This window comes from Heteronotia binoei, unplaced genomic scaffold (genome assembly GCF_032191835.1).
Source record: "Heteronotia binoei isolate CCM8104 ecotype False Entrance Well unplaced genomic scaffold, APGP_CSIRO_Hbin_v1 ptg000814l, whole genome shotgun sequence".
Classification (NCBI taxonomy): Eukaryota; Metazoa; Chordata; class Lepidosauria; order Squamata; family Gekkonidae; genus Heteronotia; species Heteronotia binoei.
Window position 1 is genome coordinate 103791 of NW_026800105.1, and position 19709 is coordinate 123499.

The following is a 19709-nucleotide window of genomic DNA, read 5'->3' on the forward strand; positions in this document are numbered from 1 at the left end:
GTTCCACATGCAGGGCAGGAGAGAAAGGCACAAATTAGAAGTCTCAATGCGTGGATGAGACGATGGTGTAAGGAGGAAGGGTTTAAGTTTGTTAAGCACTGGGATGCTTTCTGGAACAAGCGGGAGCTGTACAAAAGAGACGGTCTCCACTTGTCCCCGGATGGAACCAGGCTGCTGGCGTTTAAAATCAAAAAGGTGGCAGAGCAGTTTTTAAACTAAATCTTGGGGGAAAGCCAACAGGAGATGAAATGTCTCTGGTTCGGGAGGACTCATCTCAAAGAGATGAAGGGTTAGCTGTTACTTTTCTACCAGGTAATGGATCAGAGTTGTCCACTGAGATGATGACAAACAGTATGGACTGTCTGCCAAAGTCTCGAGGCGTCAGGAGGAAGGTTGCGGGCCTAGCTTGCCTGGGAAATCATAGATGTTTTTATTCAAATGCAAGAAGTGTTCGAAGTAAAATTGGTGAGTTGGAATGTTTAGTGTTGGGAGAAAACTTAGACATTGTGGGAATTTCAGAAACTTGGTGGAATGAGGAGAATCAGTGGGACATGGTGATTGCCGGATATAAGTTATATCAGAAGGATAGGGAGGGAAGGGTTGGAGGTCGGGTGGCTCTATGTCAGGGAGGGTATACGGTCCAGTAAGACTGAGGTCAGAGAATTAGATTTCCTTCTAGAAATGCTTTGGGTTGAAATAGAGGGCCCAAAAGGAAATTTAACTATGGGAGTTTGTTATCGCCCACCAAATCAAAAGATAGAGGACGATTATAATATGATGGAAGGATTAAAGATAGTGGCTAAACATGAAAACTGTGACGTAATAGGTGATTTTAACTACCTGCAGATTGATTGGGTCAATATGTGTTCTGGTCGAGAGAAAGAGATTGAGTTTCTTGATGCTCTCAATGACGGTGCTATGGAGCAGATGGTCTCAGAACCTACCAGGGGTGGGGCGATCCTCAATTTGGTTCTAAGTAATGCCTAAGACTAGGTGAGAGATGTAAAAGTGATCACACCACTTGGGAGCAGTGACCATAACGTTATTGATTTCACCATTTGTATAAATAGAGAGTTGCTCCAAAAGACCGGTACAACGACGTTTAATTTTAAAAGGGGTAAATTCTCTGAGATGAAGAGGCATGTGAAGAGGAAACTGAAAGGAAAGGTAAATACAGTCAAAACCCTTGGGGAAGCTTGGAGGCTATTTAAAACTACAATCCTAGAAGCTCAGATAAAATATATACCACAAGTTAGGAAAGGCACAAACAGGTATAAGAAAAGGCCTGCATGGTTAACAAACAAAGTAATGGAAGCTGTAAAAGGTAAGAAGGACTCATTTAAGCGGTGGAAAGCTAGTCCAAGTAAGATTAATAAAAGGGAATGCAGGCTGTGGCAAATCAAATGCAAGACTGTGATCAGGCAGGCAAAAAGGGACTATGAGGAGCATATTGCAAAAAACATAAAAGACCAACAATAAAAATTTCTTCAAATATATTAGAAGCAGGAAACCAGCCAGGGAAGCAGTGGGGCCCTTGGATGACCAAGGGGTAAAAGGATTACTGAATGAGGATAGGGAAATGGCTGAGAAGCTGAATGCATTTTTTGCCTCTGTCTTCACTGTGGAAGATGAGAAGTGTTTGCCTGCTCCAGAACCACTAATTTTGGAAGAGGTGTTGAAAGACCTGAGTCAGATTGAGGTGACAAGAGAGGAGGTCCTACAACTGATAGACGAATTAAAAACTAATAAGTCACCAGGTGCGGATGGCATACATCCAAGAGTTCTAAAAGAACTCAAAGTTGAACTTGTGGATCTCCTGCCAAAAATATGTAATCTTTCATTGAAATCTGCCTCCGTTCCTGAGGACTGGAGGGTAGCAAATGTCACCCCCATCTTTAAAAAGGGTTCCATAGGAGATCTGGGAAATTACAAGCCAGTCAGTCTGACTTCAATACCAGGAGAGTTGGTAGAAAGCATTATCAAGGACAGAATGAGTAGGCACATTGATGAACACGGGTTATTGAGGAAGACTCAGCATGGGTTCTGTAAGGGAAGATGTTGCCTCACTAACCTGTTGCATTTCTTTGAGGGGGTGAACAAACACGTGGACAAAGGAGACCCAATAGATGTTGTTTACCTTGACTTCCAGAAAGCTTTTGATAAAGTTCCTCATCAAAGGCTCCTTAGAAAGCTTGAGAGTCATGGAGTAAAAGGACAGGTCCTCTTGTGGATTAAAAACTGGCTAATTAATAGGAAGCAGAGAGTATGAATGGGCAGTCTTCGCAGTGGAGGACGGTAAGCAGTGGGGTGCCGCAGGGCTCGGTACTGGGTCCCATGCTCTTTAACTTGTTCATAAATGATTTGGAGTTGGGAGTAAGCAGTGAAGTGGCCAAGTTTGCAGATGACACTAAATTGTTCAGGGTGGTGAGAACCAGAGAGGATTGTGAGGCACTCCAAAGGGATCTGTTGATGCTGGGGTGTGAACTGGCAGAGACTGACCAAGAGAGAGATCTTGGGGTCGTGGTAGATAACTCACTGAAAATGTCAAGACAGTGTGCGTTTGCAACAAAAAAGGCCAACGCCATGCTGGGAATTATTAGGAAGGGAATTGAAAACAAATCAGCCAGTATCATAATGCCCCTGTATAAATCGATGGTGCAGTCTCATTTGGAGTACCGTGTGCAGTTCTGGTCACCGCACCTCAAAAAGGATATTCTAGCACTGGAAAAAGTCCAGAAAAGGGCAACTAGAATGATTAAAGGTTTGGAACACTTTCCCTATGTAGAAATGTTAAAATGCATGGGGCTCTTTAGCTTGAGAAGTATCGACTGCGGGGTGACATGGTAGAGGTTTACAAGATAATGCATGGGATGGAGAAAGTAGAGAAAGAAGTACTTTTCTCCCTTTCTCACAATACAAGAACTCGTGGGCATTCAATGAAATTGTTGAGCAGTCAGGTTAAAACGGATAAAAGTAAGTACTTCTTCACCCAAAGGATGATTAACATGCGGAATTCACTGCCACAGGAGGTGGTGGCGGCCACAAGTATAGCCACCTTCAAGAGGGGTTTAGATAGAAATATGGAGCACAGGTCCATCAGTGGCTATTAGCCACAGTGTGTATATATATGTCTGTGTGTGTATACACACACACACACACATTTATATATATATATATATATATATTTTTGCCACTGTGTGACACAGAGTGTTGGACTGGATGGGCCATTGGCCTGGTCCAACGTGGCTTCTGTTATGTTCTTATGTTCTTAAATGTGAGATAGAAAATTTATGCTGTATTCATATACAGAAGTCTAATGCCACCTGAAAGAACTTACATCCAGAAGGGTCTCACTAGACTTCTGTTTTGATTTTGCTGCAACAGACTAACATGACTAGTGCTCTGGAATTATCCTGTGTAGAGTAACTTCACTTTAAAGTTTCACAGGGCTTGTAAAACAAGAGTTGTTCCACTGGGCCTATGGTTGAAGATGGTGATTGGCCTTCCCTCTTGTCTCTCCCCCCCCCCCTCCTTTAGACCAGGCAGATCGTACACCACTCCTCCCTGAGTTTTACGTCATCTTTTATTATATTATTATTTATTATGTATTATTAGGTATTTTTGTATATATATTGTATTTATGTTTTAGACTGTTTTTATCATGATGTTACCCACTCTGAGCCAGGAAATAGGGAGAGTGGTATAAATCCAATAAAATAATAAAATAAGATTATGGATTTAAGTTGGAGTTGTTATGAAAAGGACTGCAATATATCTGTGTGGAACACTTCTAAACTGAGAGAGAGAGAGAGAGAGAGAGAGAGAGAGAGAAGTTTGGTTTGTAGGAATACACATAACTATTTATAGGTGTTTCTGCCAAATAGCATTTCAGCTAAAATCTTTGTCTTATTTCTATAGTGCATGTAAAATTGAAATAGATTCTTTCTTGTGTGTCACCTGGGCTGGCCAATGGCACTTGTGTCTGAGATGAAAAAGTCAAATAATATCTCACTCTTTTGTCAAAGCATAATAAAATAACTTAAAAGCTTGTCATCTAAAATACATAGCCTCAGAATAGAGTTGGATTTCCTCTGCATGTACTGTGTGTGAGAACATATCTGTTAAATATGGGGATATGTAGAACTCTGTAAGTTTGTATATGTATAGAATAATCTGAAAAGTTTGCAAAAAGTTTATTTGGATGTAGAAAAGAATCCCGTAGAGTAGACTGACCAGAATATATATCACCAAATGCCTATGCGCGCCTAAAGCATTGGTTTTCAGCTTTTCTATACTCAGGACCCACCATTAATGTGCAGGCAGCAGCATTGGACCCATCCTGCTACCAACTATGTGACATCAAAGGGGGAGCCAGAGTTGTGACTTCATTGATTGGGATGTGAGTTTCATGCTGAAAGTGTGAGTGGAGCATTGGCGGATGGCCAGGCTGAGGGAATAGAAGAGAAAGCATGGAAGATCTTTAGTGGGAAGGGGGCCTATGAACCTATCTGTTCAAAAATTAATCCTTCTCACCATTGAGTGAGCTTTCCTTGCTACCTGGCTGCTTCTCTAAGTGGTGTGTGCAAAGAGAAGCAAGACATGTACACAAACATGGTATCACATGAACACACATGAAGGTGCTTTATACTGAATCAAACCATTGGTCCATCAAGGTCAGTATTGTCTGTTCAAACTGGCAACAGTTCTCAAGGTCTTACACATCACCTCCTACCTTGTTGTTTAATTAGAGATACCAGAAATTGACCTGGGACTTTCTGCATGACGAGCAGATGCTCTGCAACTGAGCCATGGCCCTTTAGCACTTTTAGTCTATAGCATTGGGTCTTTAAAAAAATAATAATAATAAAAGCAAAAATATTGGCAGCTGTACAGGGATTTATGAAATGGGACTCCAAAACTGCCAAAAATGCATGGATTGAAGTCCATTGACCTCCTTTGCCTTTTAATAACCAGACAAAATACATGGCCTGGTAATGTCTGTGTTAGATTTCTATAATGTGCTGTACATGGTGATACCTTTGAAGAGTGGAAATTTTCAGCTCCCCCTTTGATGTCACATAGTTGGTAGCAGGATGGGTCCAATGCTGCTGCCTGCACATTAATGGTGGGTCCTGAGTATAGAAAAGCTGAAAACCAATGCTTTAGGCGCGCATAGGCATTTGGTGATATATATTCTGGTCAGTCTACTCTACGGGATTCTTTTCTACATCCAAACTTTGGTGCTGAGATTCTTCATTGAATTGGTGTAAAGATGCTTAAGTCTTAATTGAGTCCCCCATACCTACATCCTGTTAAAGTCAGTATTATGTCAACTGCAACTGCAGTGACTCCCAATTTAAAGTGCTGGCTTTCATGTTTAAAGCCAACATGATTTGTGATCACAGTTCCTGAAAGTACTCTTTCTACCCATATGACTATATTTGAGACTAGTTGCTAGCACCTTGTTTTGTGAGCTTGCCTTATTAGAGATGAGGTTAGGGCTTCCTCAGCTGCCCTCCTCAGACTGGCATTCTTTGGCTCCTGAAGTTAAGTTCTGGAGGGCCTTTGGAATGTGGTGAGGGTTTTTGTTATTGATGCTCTTTGGTTTTGTATTGGCTGCTGATTGGATTGTGTGTGTGTTTCATACAGCAATACATTTAAAAAAGTATTATTTGTTTATGGTTCTATTGTAAATTTCTTTTCTTTTTTTGTAAGCAGCTTTTTTACTGTAATGATAGAAAGAGGGGATATAAGTGTCTTAAATAAGTATACAATATGGCATAATTACATAATGAGTTTCCCTGAAGCATTGAGCACCAGCTGATTAAACAGAGGGGACTGGGAATGCAACACAACAATTTCTTGATGCATGATGTATTTTGTGACGGGAATGAGAGTAGGTGCCAATAGGGCCATTGTTTGCACTAGGAAGCCATGTGGTGGCCCACGGTGCAGCTGTTGCATGATAAATTTCTTAAGGTGTGAATTGAAAATATGTGAATTACCTGTTTTGTTGTTACCTTGTTTCCACAGGGATACATTTTCTCAATTAGAGCTAAAAATGGGAATGAGTCACTAGCTTTATGTAACACAAAGAGCAGAAGGAAACTATTCTGAAGCATAATGCAAGTTAATGTAGGATTTTGTGTTTGAATTTAAAATACGGGAAAGTGTAAACATTGATTTAGTCACTTGTAGAATGTTTAAGTCCTACCATGTATCTGGATTCATTTGGGACTTGTATGTTGGCATGCTGATACTGTTGATGTCAATCAAGTTGCTCCACAAGTTTGACTTAGAGCAAAACAGGAATTTAGTTCCTTAAGTGATATAACTCTCTAAACATCTTTATTGGCTCTTTGATAAACAGTCTTTGACCATTGCTTCCTGTTTCTTTCCCAGAACCTTAAGGTAACTTTGCTATTCCTTCCGTTATTTGCATACCTAATAGGTTCATTTGTGTATAGGGCATATACTCAAGGTTAAATCAGGGAAGAGAGAGGTAATGTCAAGAAATATAATGAAGATCGATTCTGTTTGCTGAACAGTATGTTTTGGCAGCCGAGTATGGGACAGGGATGCAAACTAGAAATCTAAATGTGGCCAGTTGGTATGCTGCAGATTTTGAATTGATTTCCCCCGCTCCTCAAATCAGGTTTATAGATTATTCCACTTTCAGGTAGTTGATGGATTTCTGTAACTTGTTTGCCATAAAGGAATTCTCTTAATATCAAACCTAGGTGTGGCTGTTCTGAATTATTCTTTCTTTCAGTGGGTTAAAACCAAACTAAATCGGCAACTTCCACCAATCCCCACGCTGCCAATGATGTTGTTCCCCAGGGTCCCCTATTCCCCAGGAGCAGCATTTTGTGGAACTTAGTGAGAACTGAGAGGCAGGGAAGTTCTGTGCTGCTGTTTTTGTTCCAACAAACTAAATGAATATTCTGTTGCAAAACATGGCCTCAGTCTTCCACCTGTATTCATGTTGCTCAGGGGACGTTTTGTAGAAAAATAGGTGGTGGAGCTCATCTAGGGATTGTTATGCAGCTGCACTTACTATTCAGTGGACAAGGTGGGAAGGAGGAGGTGGAACCGTCAGAAAGGTTCAGGAGCTGTGCTCCTGTGAGCTCCCGCTGAATCCAAGGCCTGATGTTGCTTAATAACAGTAGCTGGTGAGAGATTTTTTTAAAAAAAAAGTCTTACTGTTTTTAATTGAGATTAAATATGCTTATTTTGCTTTTATTTTGAGTTCAGTGGCATCTTTAAGACCAAACAGTTTTATTCAAGGTACCACTGGACTTAAACTTTGTTCTGCTGCTTCAGATTAATCCACCGGAATTTACTTTTATTTTTAGGTTTAGGGGTTATCAGCATGCCTACAACCGTTTGGTTCTAAGCCATAACATGAACACAAGTGTAGTCTGTATGTCTTGTTCCAGGCACAAACTATGCAAGGCAAAGAGAACTAAGATAAAGGAAAGGTCAACATCAGCCTCCCCATATCAGGAACACAATGAAATCTCTTTTTGGTGTTTGTTCTTGCCTAGGGCTATTGCTGGTGAGGATTAAACAAGATCAAAGAGTGAACATACTGATCAGTTAAAAGGGATCCTACACAACAAAATGTTATAAATATTAGAATATAATTGCATTTGTTAGAATCTCACCACATTGCAAGTGAAGAATATACCAGAGGATTGATCAAGTAGATCTGGGCAGTCACCTCTTGGAATACTGAACTGGTATGATTGGTACTGTATTATTGCAAATGAACTTCATATACAAATTTATTTGTTTGTTATAATAATTATACCCCTGCTTGTGACAGCTTATAAATTCAGATTTAAAATTTACAAAACACAATGACACACGACCCTTCTCATCATCTAACGGAGTGGTGTCTATGGATTTATTGCCTGCTTTCCACTAAAATTCTTAGTAACCATCTAATATCTTAAACTTAAATCTAAATGAATGCTTACTTCATATTTTTATATTAGGCATCTCTCTTTAAACATGTTTCTTCTATAATTACTTATTTATGGTTCTCACTCAGTTTGCACCTGTAATTTTCTGCTAATGAGCGAAAACTTCCAGTCAATGCAACTTGACAAATATTTTCTTGGAAAACATAAAAAAAATATGGAGTATGAAAGTCCCTCCATTTTGCTTCAGATGCACATTATTTTGTTTCATTCCTTTTTTAATTGGTGCTTCTTTAATGTGCAACTGATGATATTATTTCTTTTTAAATGTAGATGTGTCACAGGCAACTCCAGGCTAAAGTGAAAGGAGAAAACAAAGCAAGCCATGAAGATACCAAAATTATATTACGCTTGTGGAATTTTTGGATGTGCAATTATTATTGTTGCTTATGTGAAATGGAGTGACCTCAAACCCGTACTGGAAACAACAGAACGTGCTGTGGTTGATTTGAAAAATCATCTCAATAGTGAGCCATCAAGAACAGATGAGGAGGTTCTTTATGGAATTATGTTCGATGCTGGAAGTACTGGAACTCGAATACACATATACAAATTTACCCAAAATCCACAAGGTAGATCAAACTATTTGGGTTAAAACTTTCTTGTACTACTAATAAGTGCCAGGCTATAGATTCTCATGCTAATTTTGATGCTCATTTGTTGACGAAAAACAAATGACATCATATAGCTTAGTAAATATTTTCAAATGTGAATAGAAGGAAGGGTTGAGAGGCAATTAACAATGTGTTGTAGTATGGAAACAAGCATTCAAGCCTTTCTACTTGCGTTAATGTCTCTCTGTGTGTATAATCCATTTGTTAGCTAACTTCTCAAACGATTCTGCTTGATGTACAGTTAAGGCTAAGGTTACTTATTTTATAGTGACAGTATTTTACAGTGTTGATTTTCTTTTCTAAATCAGTTCTTCAATAACAAGACACATGGTCTGAATTATTTAAATTATGTTCCTGTGATGGATTTCCTTAAAGCAGGCATTTTCTTGTTTCAGTGGAGACTTGCCACTGAAATTTGAGGTAAAGAGTATTTGTTTGAGTCTTTGCTTCTGTACTCCTTAGCTGCAAAGAAGTCAGTTTGAGGGCTTCCTTGCAATTCTTTCCTCCACCTTTCCTGATGTTTAAAAATATTGTGGTTCAAAGTATTTAGAATTATTAGAAAAATATGTGCACCAAAATATATAAGATGGCCTGTTGCACAGATTGCTGTTTTGGGACTAAAATAGAAATAGCAAATTTAACCAGCTAGTTCATGTTTTCTCATGAGAAGAATAATCAGTAAAATAATTACATATTAAAATATATCTGGCAAAACTCTCTATGGGGTGCATTGTGTAGGTCCATGTATTAAGATGTACAAGGTGTTTTTTTAATTACAGTTTGCTAGGGTTTTGTCTTGGGTTCCGTATGTTTTTACATTCTTTCCCGGATCATTATACTTCTTGATAAAAGCCAAGAGATGCAAAGGGCACCACAGAATACCGAACAAAAAGTAGAGAGCAATATTTGTTATCAATCTGCTTCCATCCACATGAGGCTAAAGCTTTGGGATGGGAGAAAGCACTGAACTGGAACGATATGTCTTATATAGCAGGGGTGGCCAACGGTAGCTCTCCAGATGTTTTTTGCCTACAACTCCCATCAGCCCCAGCCATTGGCCATGCTGGCTGGGGCTGATGCGAGTTGTAGGGAAAAAACATCTGGAGAGCTACCGTTGGCCACCCCTGTTATATAGTGTTCTTTATTTGCTGTTCGTTGCAACTCCAACTTGAAGTGAGCCAAGAGGTATAAATATTCAGGTGTGATAATGGGTGGAACATACTACATACATTTGTGCACAGTAGTCTGTGGTGCAAATACTTTGCTATTGCAAGCTTGGGATTCACTACAAAAATAACAATTTCTGAAAGCACTGTCTGCATTGCAATTAATATAAGATACAGTGGGGTTTCATATTAATCCTTTTGAGGTAATATTGGCCTTTGTATTTTAATCTGCAAACTGCTACATTGTATATGGATTAACTCTTTTGAAACTAGAATTTGTTTTCCAACAGAAGCTCCAAAAGTAACTGATGAAACCTTCAAAGCACTGAAACCGGGTCTGTCTGCATATGCCAACAATGTTGATGAGGTAATTTGAATTTTACATCTCTAGCAGGGCACACATGTTTCTCATTTTCTGTTCTCTCAAAATTGAACAATTCAGTTCTTCTAGCCCTTTCCCAGATAATATAGAATAGTGCTGTTGCTGGCAGTCTAGATACCTGAACATGTTTAAGTCTTGTAGCTTTATAACTGCTGCCTTGCAATGTAAACACTGTAAAAGTGGTGAGAATGACTATCTTAAAAAGCACATGAACTTTTAATGGTCTCCTTCCTGCACAAGTGGGTATATGTGCTGATCCAGAGTAGAACAGATTAAAGTCCAGTAGCACTTTAGAGACCAACAAGAGCTGTAGGTTTTAGTAATCTACCATTCCCTGCCTAGGACATGGTGATATACTAGATGGTCAGCACTGTGAGCTAGAAGTGGTTGTCATTTTAAGACATAAGTGCTGAGTAGTACAGTCCAGACCATGATTACAGCCCAGTTTATGTGAAAGCAGGCTCACCAGCTTTAATTTGATTGTAATTCTAAGCAGGTGCATTTGTGTTGGGGACCATAGCATTTTATTTTGTTGACCCAAGTTCACATACCTTTATGAAAAAAAGGTGATGGAAAGCACCTAAAGGGAAAGTTAACTTTTTCAGAGTAGCTCTGGGCAACCAAACTAGTCTATAACCTTGATTAAAAACACAGAACAAAATGAACCAGAAAATCTATTACATTTTGCCTAAAACAGAAAAGTAGAAGTATTTAAAGTTATATCAAAATAATTGTTAATATTTATTTTGTTAGGGTTTGTAGAATCTTTCGGGCTCAAGTGCCGTGTTCTACTGGAGAAAGTTTTCCTTCCAGACGTTTCGTTCTCAACTTGAGCCCGAAAGATTCTACAAACCCTAATGATGTTACCAGCCGTGAAAACCTGAAATCTTTGATTTATTTTGTTACTTTATTATATCTCTATCCCACCCTCCCCTGATGGGGGCCCACAAAAATAATAATGTGGCCCTGATAACATGGGCAGTGGTGGTGGGAGGGGCTGACTTGAGCCACCCTCATAGATATGCATCTCTGGTCTCAGTTGTGGGAGCTGACATGGGAGGCAGTGCCTCATGCAACAGAAATGGGGAAAGCAGATGAGGCCACTGGGTTAGCCAGATTCCTGGCCCTTCCTTTCCTGTCCTCTCAGTGTTTGGTTTCCCCTCCATCCATTTCAAGTTGAGCCCCTGGAGATGGGGTACCTGTTAGGGTTTTGCACTGACGTCTGTTCATGGTCCATATCCAAGGCAAACCATTCAATATCACAGTAATCAAAGTTTGTGCCCCAACCACTGATGCAGAAGAGGCTGAAGTGGACCAGTTCTATGAAGATCTACAACACCTAGAATTAACACCAAAAAAAGATGTCCTCCTCATCATAGGGGACTGGAATGCCAAAGTAGGAAGTCAAAAGGTAACTGGAACAACTGACAAGTTTGGCCTTGGAGAACAAAATGAAGCCGGGCAAAGGCTAATAGAGTTTTGTCAAGAGAACAAGATGGTCATAACAAACACCCTATTCCAACAACCTAAAAGGCGACTCTACACATGGACATCACCTGTTGGGCAACACAGAGATCAGATTGATTATATACTCTGCAATCAAAGATGGAGAAGCTCCTTACAGTCAGGAAAAAAAAGACCTGGAGCTGACTGCGGCTCAGATCATGAGCTACTCATTGCAAAATACAGGCTTAAACTGAAGAAAACTGGGGAAGCCATTAGGCCATTCAGGTTTGACCTTGATCACATCCCTTATGAATATACAGTGGAGGTGAAGAATAGGTTTAAGGGACTAGAGTTGATAGACAGAACGCCTGAAGAACTATGGATGAAAGTTCATGTCATTGTACAGAAGGCAACAATCAGCACCATCCCAAAGAAAAAGAAATGTAAGAAAGCAAAGTGGCTGTCTGATGAGGCTTTACAAATAGCTGAGGGAAGAAGAAAAGCAAAAGGCAAAGGTGAAATGGAAAGATTCACCCAACTGAATGCAGATTTTCAGAGAACAGCAAGGAGAGATAAGGAAAAATCAAGGGAACATTTTGTGCAAAGATGGCCATGATAAAGGACAAAAACGGTAGGGACCTAACAGAAGCAGAAGAGATTAGGAAGAGGTGGCAAGAATATACAGAAGAATTATACAAGAAGGATCTCAATGTCCTTGACAACCATGACAGTGAAATCGCTGACCTTGAGCCATACATTCTGGAGTGTGAAGTCAAATGGACCTTAGAAAGCATTACTAACAACAAAACAAATGGAGATGACGGTATCCCAGTTGAGCTATTCAAAGTCTTAAAAGATGATGCTGTTGAAGTGATGCACACATTATGTCAGCAAATTTGGAAAACGCAACAGTGGTCACAGGATTGGAAAAGATCTGTTTATGTTTCAATCTAATGCCAAGGAATGTTCAAACTATTGCACCATTGCACTCATTTCACATGCCAGCAAGGTCATGTTAAAGATCCTACAAGCTAGGCTTCAGCAGTATGTAGATCAGGAACTACCAGAAGTTCAAGCTGGGTTTCAGAGAGGTCAAGGAACTAGAGATCAAATTGCCAACATTCGATGGATTATGGAGAAAGTACAGGAGTATCAGAAAAACATCTACTTCTGCTTCATTGACTATGCTAAAGCCTTTGATTGTGTGGATCACAACAAACTGTGGCCTTAAAGAGATGGGAGTACTAGCCCATCTCACATGTTTCCTGAGAAACCTATATAAGGGTCAAGAAGCAACGGTCAGAACGGGATATGGAACAACTGATTGGTTTAGAATAGGAAAGGGGGTTCAACAAGGATGTATATTGTCACCCTGCATATTTAATTTATATGCAGAGTACATCATGCGGAATGCTGGCCTGGATGAAGCACAAGCTAGAATTAAGATTGCCGGGAAAAACATCAACAACCTCAGATATGCAGATGACACCATTCTAATGGCAGAAAGTGAGGAGGACCTAAAGAACCTCTTGTTGAGGTTCAAAAGAAAAGGAAAGGAAAGGTCCCCTGTGCAAGCGCCAGTCGTTTCTGACTCTGGGGTGACGTTGCTTTCACAGCGTTTTTACAGCAGACTTTTGACGGGGTGGTTTGCCATTGCCTTCCCCAGTTATCTACACTTTCCCACCAGCAAACTGGGTACTCATTTGACCGACCTTGGAAGGATGGAAGGCTGAGTCAGAGGAGAGCACAAAAGTAGGCTTGAAACTCAGCATCAAAAAAACTAAGATCATGGCATCTGACCCTGTCACGCCTTGACAAATAGAAGGGGAAGACATGGAAGTAGTGACAGACTTCACATTTCTGGGATCCGAGATCACTGCAGATGGTGACTGTAGCCATGAAATTAAAAGATGTTTGCTCCTTGGGAGGACAGCTATGGTGAACATAGGCAATATCACAAAAAGTAGAAACATCACTCTGCCAACTAAAGTCCGTATAGTTTAACCATTTGGAAAAAACTGTTATGGATAAGGAGCAACTTCAAAGAAAACACACTTAACATTGTGAAAACAGCTACAAAGACCTGTTTGATGCATTCAGGAAAGGAAATGCATACTCTTAATTTGGGACTGCAGAGTCAATTGGATTCCACTGTCAAAAGGGAGAGATTGATAAATATTAATACCTTTGCAGCGGAGCAAAACATTATAGGATTGGGTAACAGAATGTTGGCAGGCATTCATAGAGACAGACCCCAGAGATGGGATTGGCCCCCTAGCCATCTGTGCAGCCAGGATTGGAAGTGTAAAATAGCCTATCAGTTTGGGAGAAGGCATGCAAAGAGGCCCAAGGACACAGGGAAAAAGTAAGACATGGGAGATGCTTTCATACACACACTAATTACAGCACTTCCAATTCACTTTCAATCCACTTTCAATGTAATGGTCAGAAGTCCCTTTGGAGTTCAGTCATGCTTGTCACAGCCTTTCTCCAGGCTCCACCCCAAAGTCTCCTGGCTTCACTCCCAAGGTCCCAAGGTATTTCTTGAGTCAGACATGGCAACTCTAGCTCAGACTGTTAAAGGCTGTGACTGGTCAACAGATTACATCAGTTGTTGTGAAGTGTTGACCAGAGCTAGCATCAGTTATGTCCCACAGTTATGTCCCTGCTAAAATGAGAGATTTCTGTGGCATACTTTTTCTTGAGGTAGTTTGGAGCCATTGTACTGGATGCATGGCCCTTATCTGAAATACAGTATGTCACAGAAGTGAGAACACCCCCTCACATTTTGAAAATATTTAAGTGTATCTTTTCATGTGACAACACTGAAGAAATGACACTTGGCTACAATGTGAAGTAGTGAGTCTACAGCTTGTATAACAGTGTAAATGTGCTGTCCCCTCAAAATTACACAACACACAGCCATTAATGTCTAAACTGCTGGCAACAAAAGTGAGTACACCCCTAAGTGATAATGTCCAAATGGGGCCCAAGTAGCCTTTTTCCCTCCCTGGTGTCATGTAACTCGTTAGTGGTACAAGGTATCATGTGTGAAGGGGGAGCAGGTTATCGCTTTCACTCCCTCATACTGGTCACTGGAAGTTCCACATGGCACCTCATGGCAATGAACTCTCTGAGGATCGGAAAAAAACAATTGTTGCTCTACATAAAGATGGCCTAGGCTATAAGAAGATTGCCAAGACCCTGAAACAGCTGCAGCACGGTGGCCAAGACTATACAGCGGTTTAACAGGACAGGTTCCACTCAGAACAGGCCTCGCCATGGTCGACCAAAGAAGTTGAGTGCCCATGCTCAGCGTCATACCCAGAGGTTGGCTTTGGGAAATAGACATATGAGTGCTGCCAGCATTACTACAGAGGTTGAAGGGGTGGGGGGTCAGCCTGTCAGTGCTCAGACCATACGCCGAACACCGCATCAAATTGTTCTGCAGGGCTGTCATCCCAGAAGGAAGCCTCTTCTAAAGATGATGCACAAGAAAGCCCGCAAATGGTTTGCTGCAGACAAGCAGGCTAAGGACATGGTTTTCTGGAACCATGTCCTGTGGCCCGATGAGACCAAGATAAACTTATTTGGTTCAGATGGTGTCAAGCATGTGTGGCGGCAACCAGGTGAGGAGTACAAAGACAAGTGTGTCTTCCCTACAGTCAAGCATGGTGGTGGGAATGTCATGAAGCAGAGCATGATCCCCTCCCTTTGGAGACTGGGCTGCAGGGCAGTATTCCAACATGATAACAACCCCAAACACACCTCCAGAATGACCACTGCCTTGCTAAAGAAGCTGAAGGTTAAGGTTATAGACTGGCCAAGCATGTCTCCAGACCTAACCCTTTTGAGCATCTGTGGGGCATCCTGAAACGGAAGGTGGAGGTGCACAAGGTCTCTAACATCCACCAGCTACATGACGTCGTCATGGAGGAGTGGAAGAGGACTCCAGTGGCAACCTGTGAAGCTCTGGTGAACTCTATGCCCAAGAGGGTTAAGGCAGTGCTGGAAAATAATGGTGGCCACACAAAATATTGACACTTTGGGCCCCATGTGGACATTATCACTTAGGGGTGCACTCACTTTTGTTGCCAGCAGTTTAGACATTAAATGGCTGTGTGTTGCGTAATTTTGAAGAGACAGCACATTTACACTGTTAGTGGTAAAGCTGCAGTACTGCAGTCGGAATCCTCTGCTCACGACCTGAGTTCGATCCCAGCGGAAGTCGGCTCCAGGTTGACTCAGCCTTCCATCCTTCCGAGGTCGGTGAAATGAGTACCCAGCTTGCTGGGGGGAAAGTGTAGATGACTGGGGAAGGCAATGGCAAACCACCCTGTAAAAAGTCTGCCGTGAAAACGTTGTGATGCGACATCACCCCAGAGTCGAAAACGACTGGTTCTTGCACAGGGGACTACCTTTACCCACTACTTTACATTGTAGCCAAGTGATAGCTAGTCATTTTTTCAGTGTTGTCACATGAAAAGTTATAGTTAAATATTTACAAAATGTGAAGGGGTGTACTCACTTCTGTGACATACTGTAAGTATGCTGTGACTTAGAAAAGAAGTATGGGCATCATAAAGATGGCAGCAGACTGGATCTGGATTTGAAAGCAGGGTTGGGCCTCTGGCAAAAGGAAAGTTGAGCTTTTGGAGGTTTAGTTGACTTTGAAAAATGTCAAGTGTAAGTATTTTCTTATATCATGGTCCTAGGCAGGTAATGATAAATAATAGTAAAACATATCTGAATGTTAATACATATGCATCTCTCACTAAATAATTATTTAGCTGCTAAACAAGCAATATTGTGATTTGTTTTGTCTCTTCAGAGTGTTCAAGGAATAAATGAGCTGCTTACAGTTGCTAAGAAAGTTGTTCCTATGTCATTATGGAAGTCCACCCCTTTAGTCCTTAAAGCAACAGCTGGTTTAAGGCTACTTCCAGGAGAAAAAGCACAAGAATTGCTGGATAAGGTACTTTTTCTTTAAAACAACTACAACATTGTTTAGTTACTTTAATGTTCCAATTTTCTTAGGGCAGATTACATGGGGTTCCTAGGAAGTCTCCCATCCAGATGCTGACCAAACTAGCTTACCTTCAGGAAACACATAGCAGTGTTATTAGCATACCTATAATGCGTAACTCTAAGCCTCTGGATGATTTAACATTAACTGCATAATGCATTACCAATGCAGTCATTTCTGTTATCCAATATTATTCTTGAAGTTTATTAATTAATGGATCATGGTATAAATATTAGAATATTTTAATTAAATCAGTAGTTGTACAGGTAAAATATCATTTATAATCCTAATTTAAATTCTAAAGACAAGGGAAGTCCCAGAGTATGGTTTAAAGGAAGATCTATGCCGCAGCAAGGTGGGTAGCCATTTTAGTCTGTCTGTAGCAGTAGAAAAGGGTAAGAGTGCAGTAGCAACTGAAAGACTAAAAAATCTGTGGGAAGTTAAGAGCTTTTATGAGTCACTGCTCTCCTCTAAAGACTCATGAAAGCTCATACCCTCCCACAAATTTTATTAGACTTTAAAGTGCTACTGGATTTTTACTCTTTTCTACTACTATACAGCAGCAGTGATAGTAGCAAAAAAAAAATTCGCTTCTCTGCAACCTTTGCATCTGCTGGCTCATGACCACCTCTGTTGTTTAAGGCAGGGATCCCCAACCTTTTTGAGCCTGTGGCTCATTTGGACATCTGACATAGGGTGGTAGATTGCAACCACAAAATGGCTGCTGCAAGAAGCAGGGCCAGCTACAAAATGGCTGCTGCTGGAGGTGGAGCCATACATAGAAATAGGAATCCCAAGTGCAGGAGAGAAGAGGGGTTATTTTAAAAATACACTGGGGAGGAGAAGTGAGAAAGGAATAATAGTGACACTACATATGCAGCTGCCACTAAAACAATATTTTAGTCCTTTTGAGATCTCCAGTGGTTACTCAGAAGTACTGCTGATCAAGACCTTCATCTGGCCACCCACTTTCTAAAAACATTTGGTAGGCACCAGGAAAGGTGCAGAGGGCATCATGGCATCCAGAGGCACCACATTGGGGATTCCGGTTTAAGATATTTAGACATTTTATGACTCCTAAATATGAACCTTTAGTATCTCCTGAACAGACAACTAGCTGTTATACTTTTGCCAAACACATTGCTGATAAAATTTCAAGAATACACTCTGATTTGAATGCTAGTTGTAATACAGGCAAGGCAAAATAAATGTCTGATATATATCTGGTCTGCTTATGGACCATTTTGGCCGAATTACCAGGATGGATGTTATCGGGATCCTTGGATCCTTGAAGGCCTCCATTTATATGCTGGCATTTTGCCTATCCTGGCTGCTAAAATCATTTAAGAAGCTCATCTGTGAACCCTTGATGTATATTAATCAATAACTACCTTAGGGCATCCACTCAAAGAGGCAATTATCCATCTGCTACTTTGAAAAACCATATAAATGCAGGCCTAGGGCGCCAGCACCCTGCAGGGACAAGAGGCAGGCGTCCCCTCCCTGCTTGCTCACGCCTTCCCGGAGCCTCCGCTGCTCTGTTGGCTCTGAAGGATCCTTCAGAGCTGAAAGTGGCGTTTTCCCTTCCTCCATGCCCTCCAAGGTGCAGGGGAAGGGAAGGGCCAACTGTCCTTTCGGCTCTGGCTCTGAGGGATCGGAGGGGATCCCTCAGAGCCAAAAGTGACATTTTCCCCCACGTTTTCCCTTTCCCCACACCCTGGGAGAAGGGAAGGGCCAACTGTCCCTCACTGGCAGAATACCCATCTGTCATCGCAGACCCTGGCTTGTCATCGCAGACCCTGGCATGCTAAAAGAAATAAGGAATCAGGCCACCTTAGTGATCAGAGGTGACAGAGCAGAAGTTTTTGCATTCCCTTCCCTACTAGGAACATCTCCATGGCACGGAGCAATTCAGTAGTCCACCCCCACCCCGCCACATGAGGATGTAGAGATGTGAAAGGAGATCAGTCATACTTTAAAGGCTAATAAAATTTGTCACCCCATAACCTTTTGTGAGCAAAACTCATGTAATCAGATGCATTATATGAAGTGCTTCACTTGTAGAATTTCTGCCTGCTCCACAATTTTTTTTTTTTAAAAAAAAGTCCTGATGGATATAAGGGAGAAACTTTACATGGTTCTCTTTCATTAGCCAACTGAACTTCACCAAGGGTTGCCAGCTCTGGGTTGGAAAGTACCTGGAGATTGGGGGGGGGGGGCGCACAAATGGTAGCCTTGCCTAGGGCACCAAAAAGTCTAGCACTGGCCCTGCATATATATAGCCAATGATCGCTCTGTCTTGCCTTTTCTGGATAAAGTGACTTGAGAGACCAGTAGTGAACCAGCTCCAGGTTTTCCTAGATAATTCATCTGCTCTGGACCCTTTTCATTGTGGATTCAGGGCAAGTTGTGGGACAGAGACAGTCATGGTAGCTTTGGTTGATGACCTCTGTCTGATGGTAGACATAGGCCATGTTCCTTTGTTGCTTCAACTGGTTTTATCTGCAGCCTCTGATACAACAAACCATGCCATCCTGTTGAGGCATTCAGAGGTAGAAGTAGCCATCAAATTATATGCCTTGAACTGGTTTAACTTATTCCACATGGATCACATTTACAGGGTTGCAAATTAAATTGTTTTTATTGGTTATGTACCATAATGATAAATAATCTGAATCTGGTTGCAATTTATCTTTAGTTTGGGAGTTGTCCTATGGAAAACCATAGGATGCAATCTTATCTGCTGTATTATTCACTTTCTTTGTAAAGCTAGTAGAAGAAGAAGAAGATGATATTGGATTTATATCCCGCCCTCCACTCCGAAGAGTCTCAGAGCGGCTCACAATCTCCTTTACCTTCCTCCCCCACAACAAACACCCTGTGAGGTGGGTGGGGCTGGAGAGGGCTCTCACAGCAGCTGCCCTTTCAAGGACAACTTCTGCCAGAGCTATGGCTGACCCAAGGCCATTCCAGCAGGTGCAAGTGGAGGAGTGGGGAATCAAACCCGGTTCTCCCAGATAAGAGTCCGCACACTTAACCACTACACCAAACTGGCTCTCCTGATGTAATGTTTAGTAATGTTTAGCCGTG

At 41.3% G+C, this 19709-nt stretch overlaps 1 protein-coding gene across 1 annotated transcript in view; it reads left to right on the top strand.

Moving 5' to 3' along the window:
• The first annotated feature begins 8306 nt into the window (after positions 1-8306).
• LOC132590823 (ectonucleoside triphosphate diphosphohydrolase 6-like) overlaps positions 8307-19709 on the top strand; it is a 35360-nt gene continuing 23957 nt past the window's right edge. Inside the window, exons 1-3 of the mRNA XM_060263755.1 lie at positions 8307-8557; positions 10056-10132; positions 16425-16568. Coding sequence (XP_060119738.1) covers positions 8311-8557; positions 10056-10132; positions 16425-16568 — 468 coding nt within the window. The 5' untranslated portion in view covers positions 8307-8310. The remainder of the gene's footprint in view (positions 8558-10055; positions 10133-16424; positions 16569-19709) is intronic.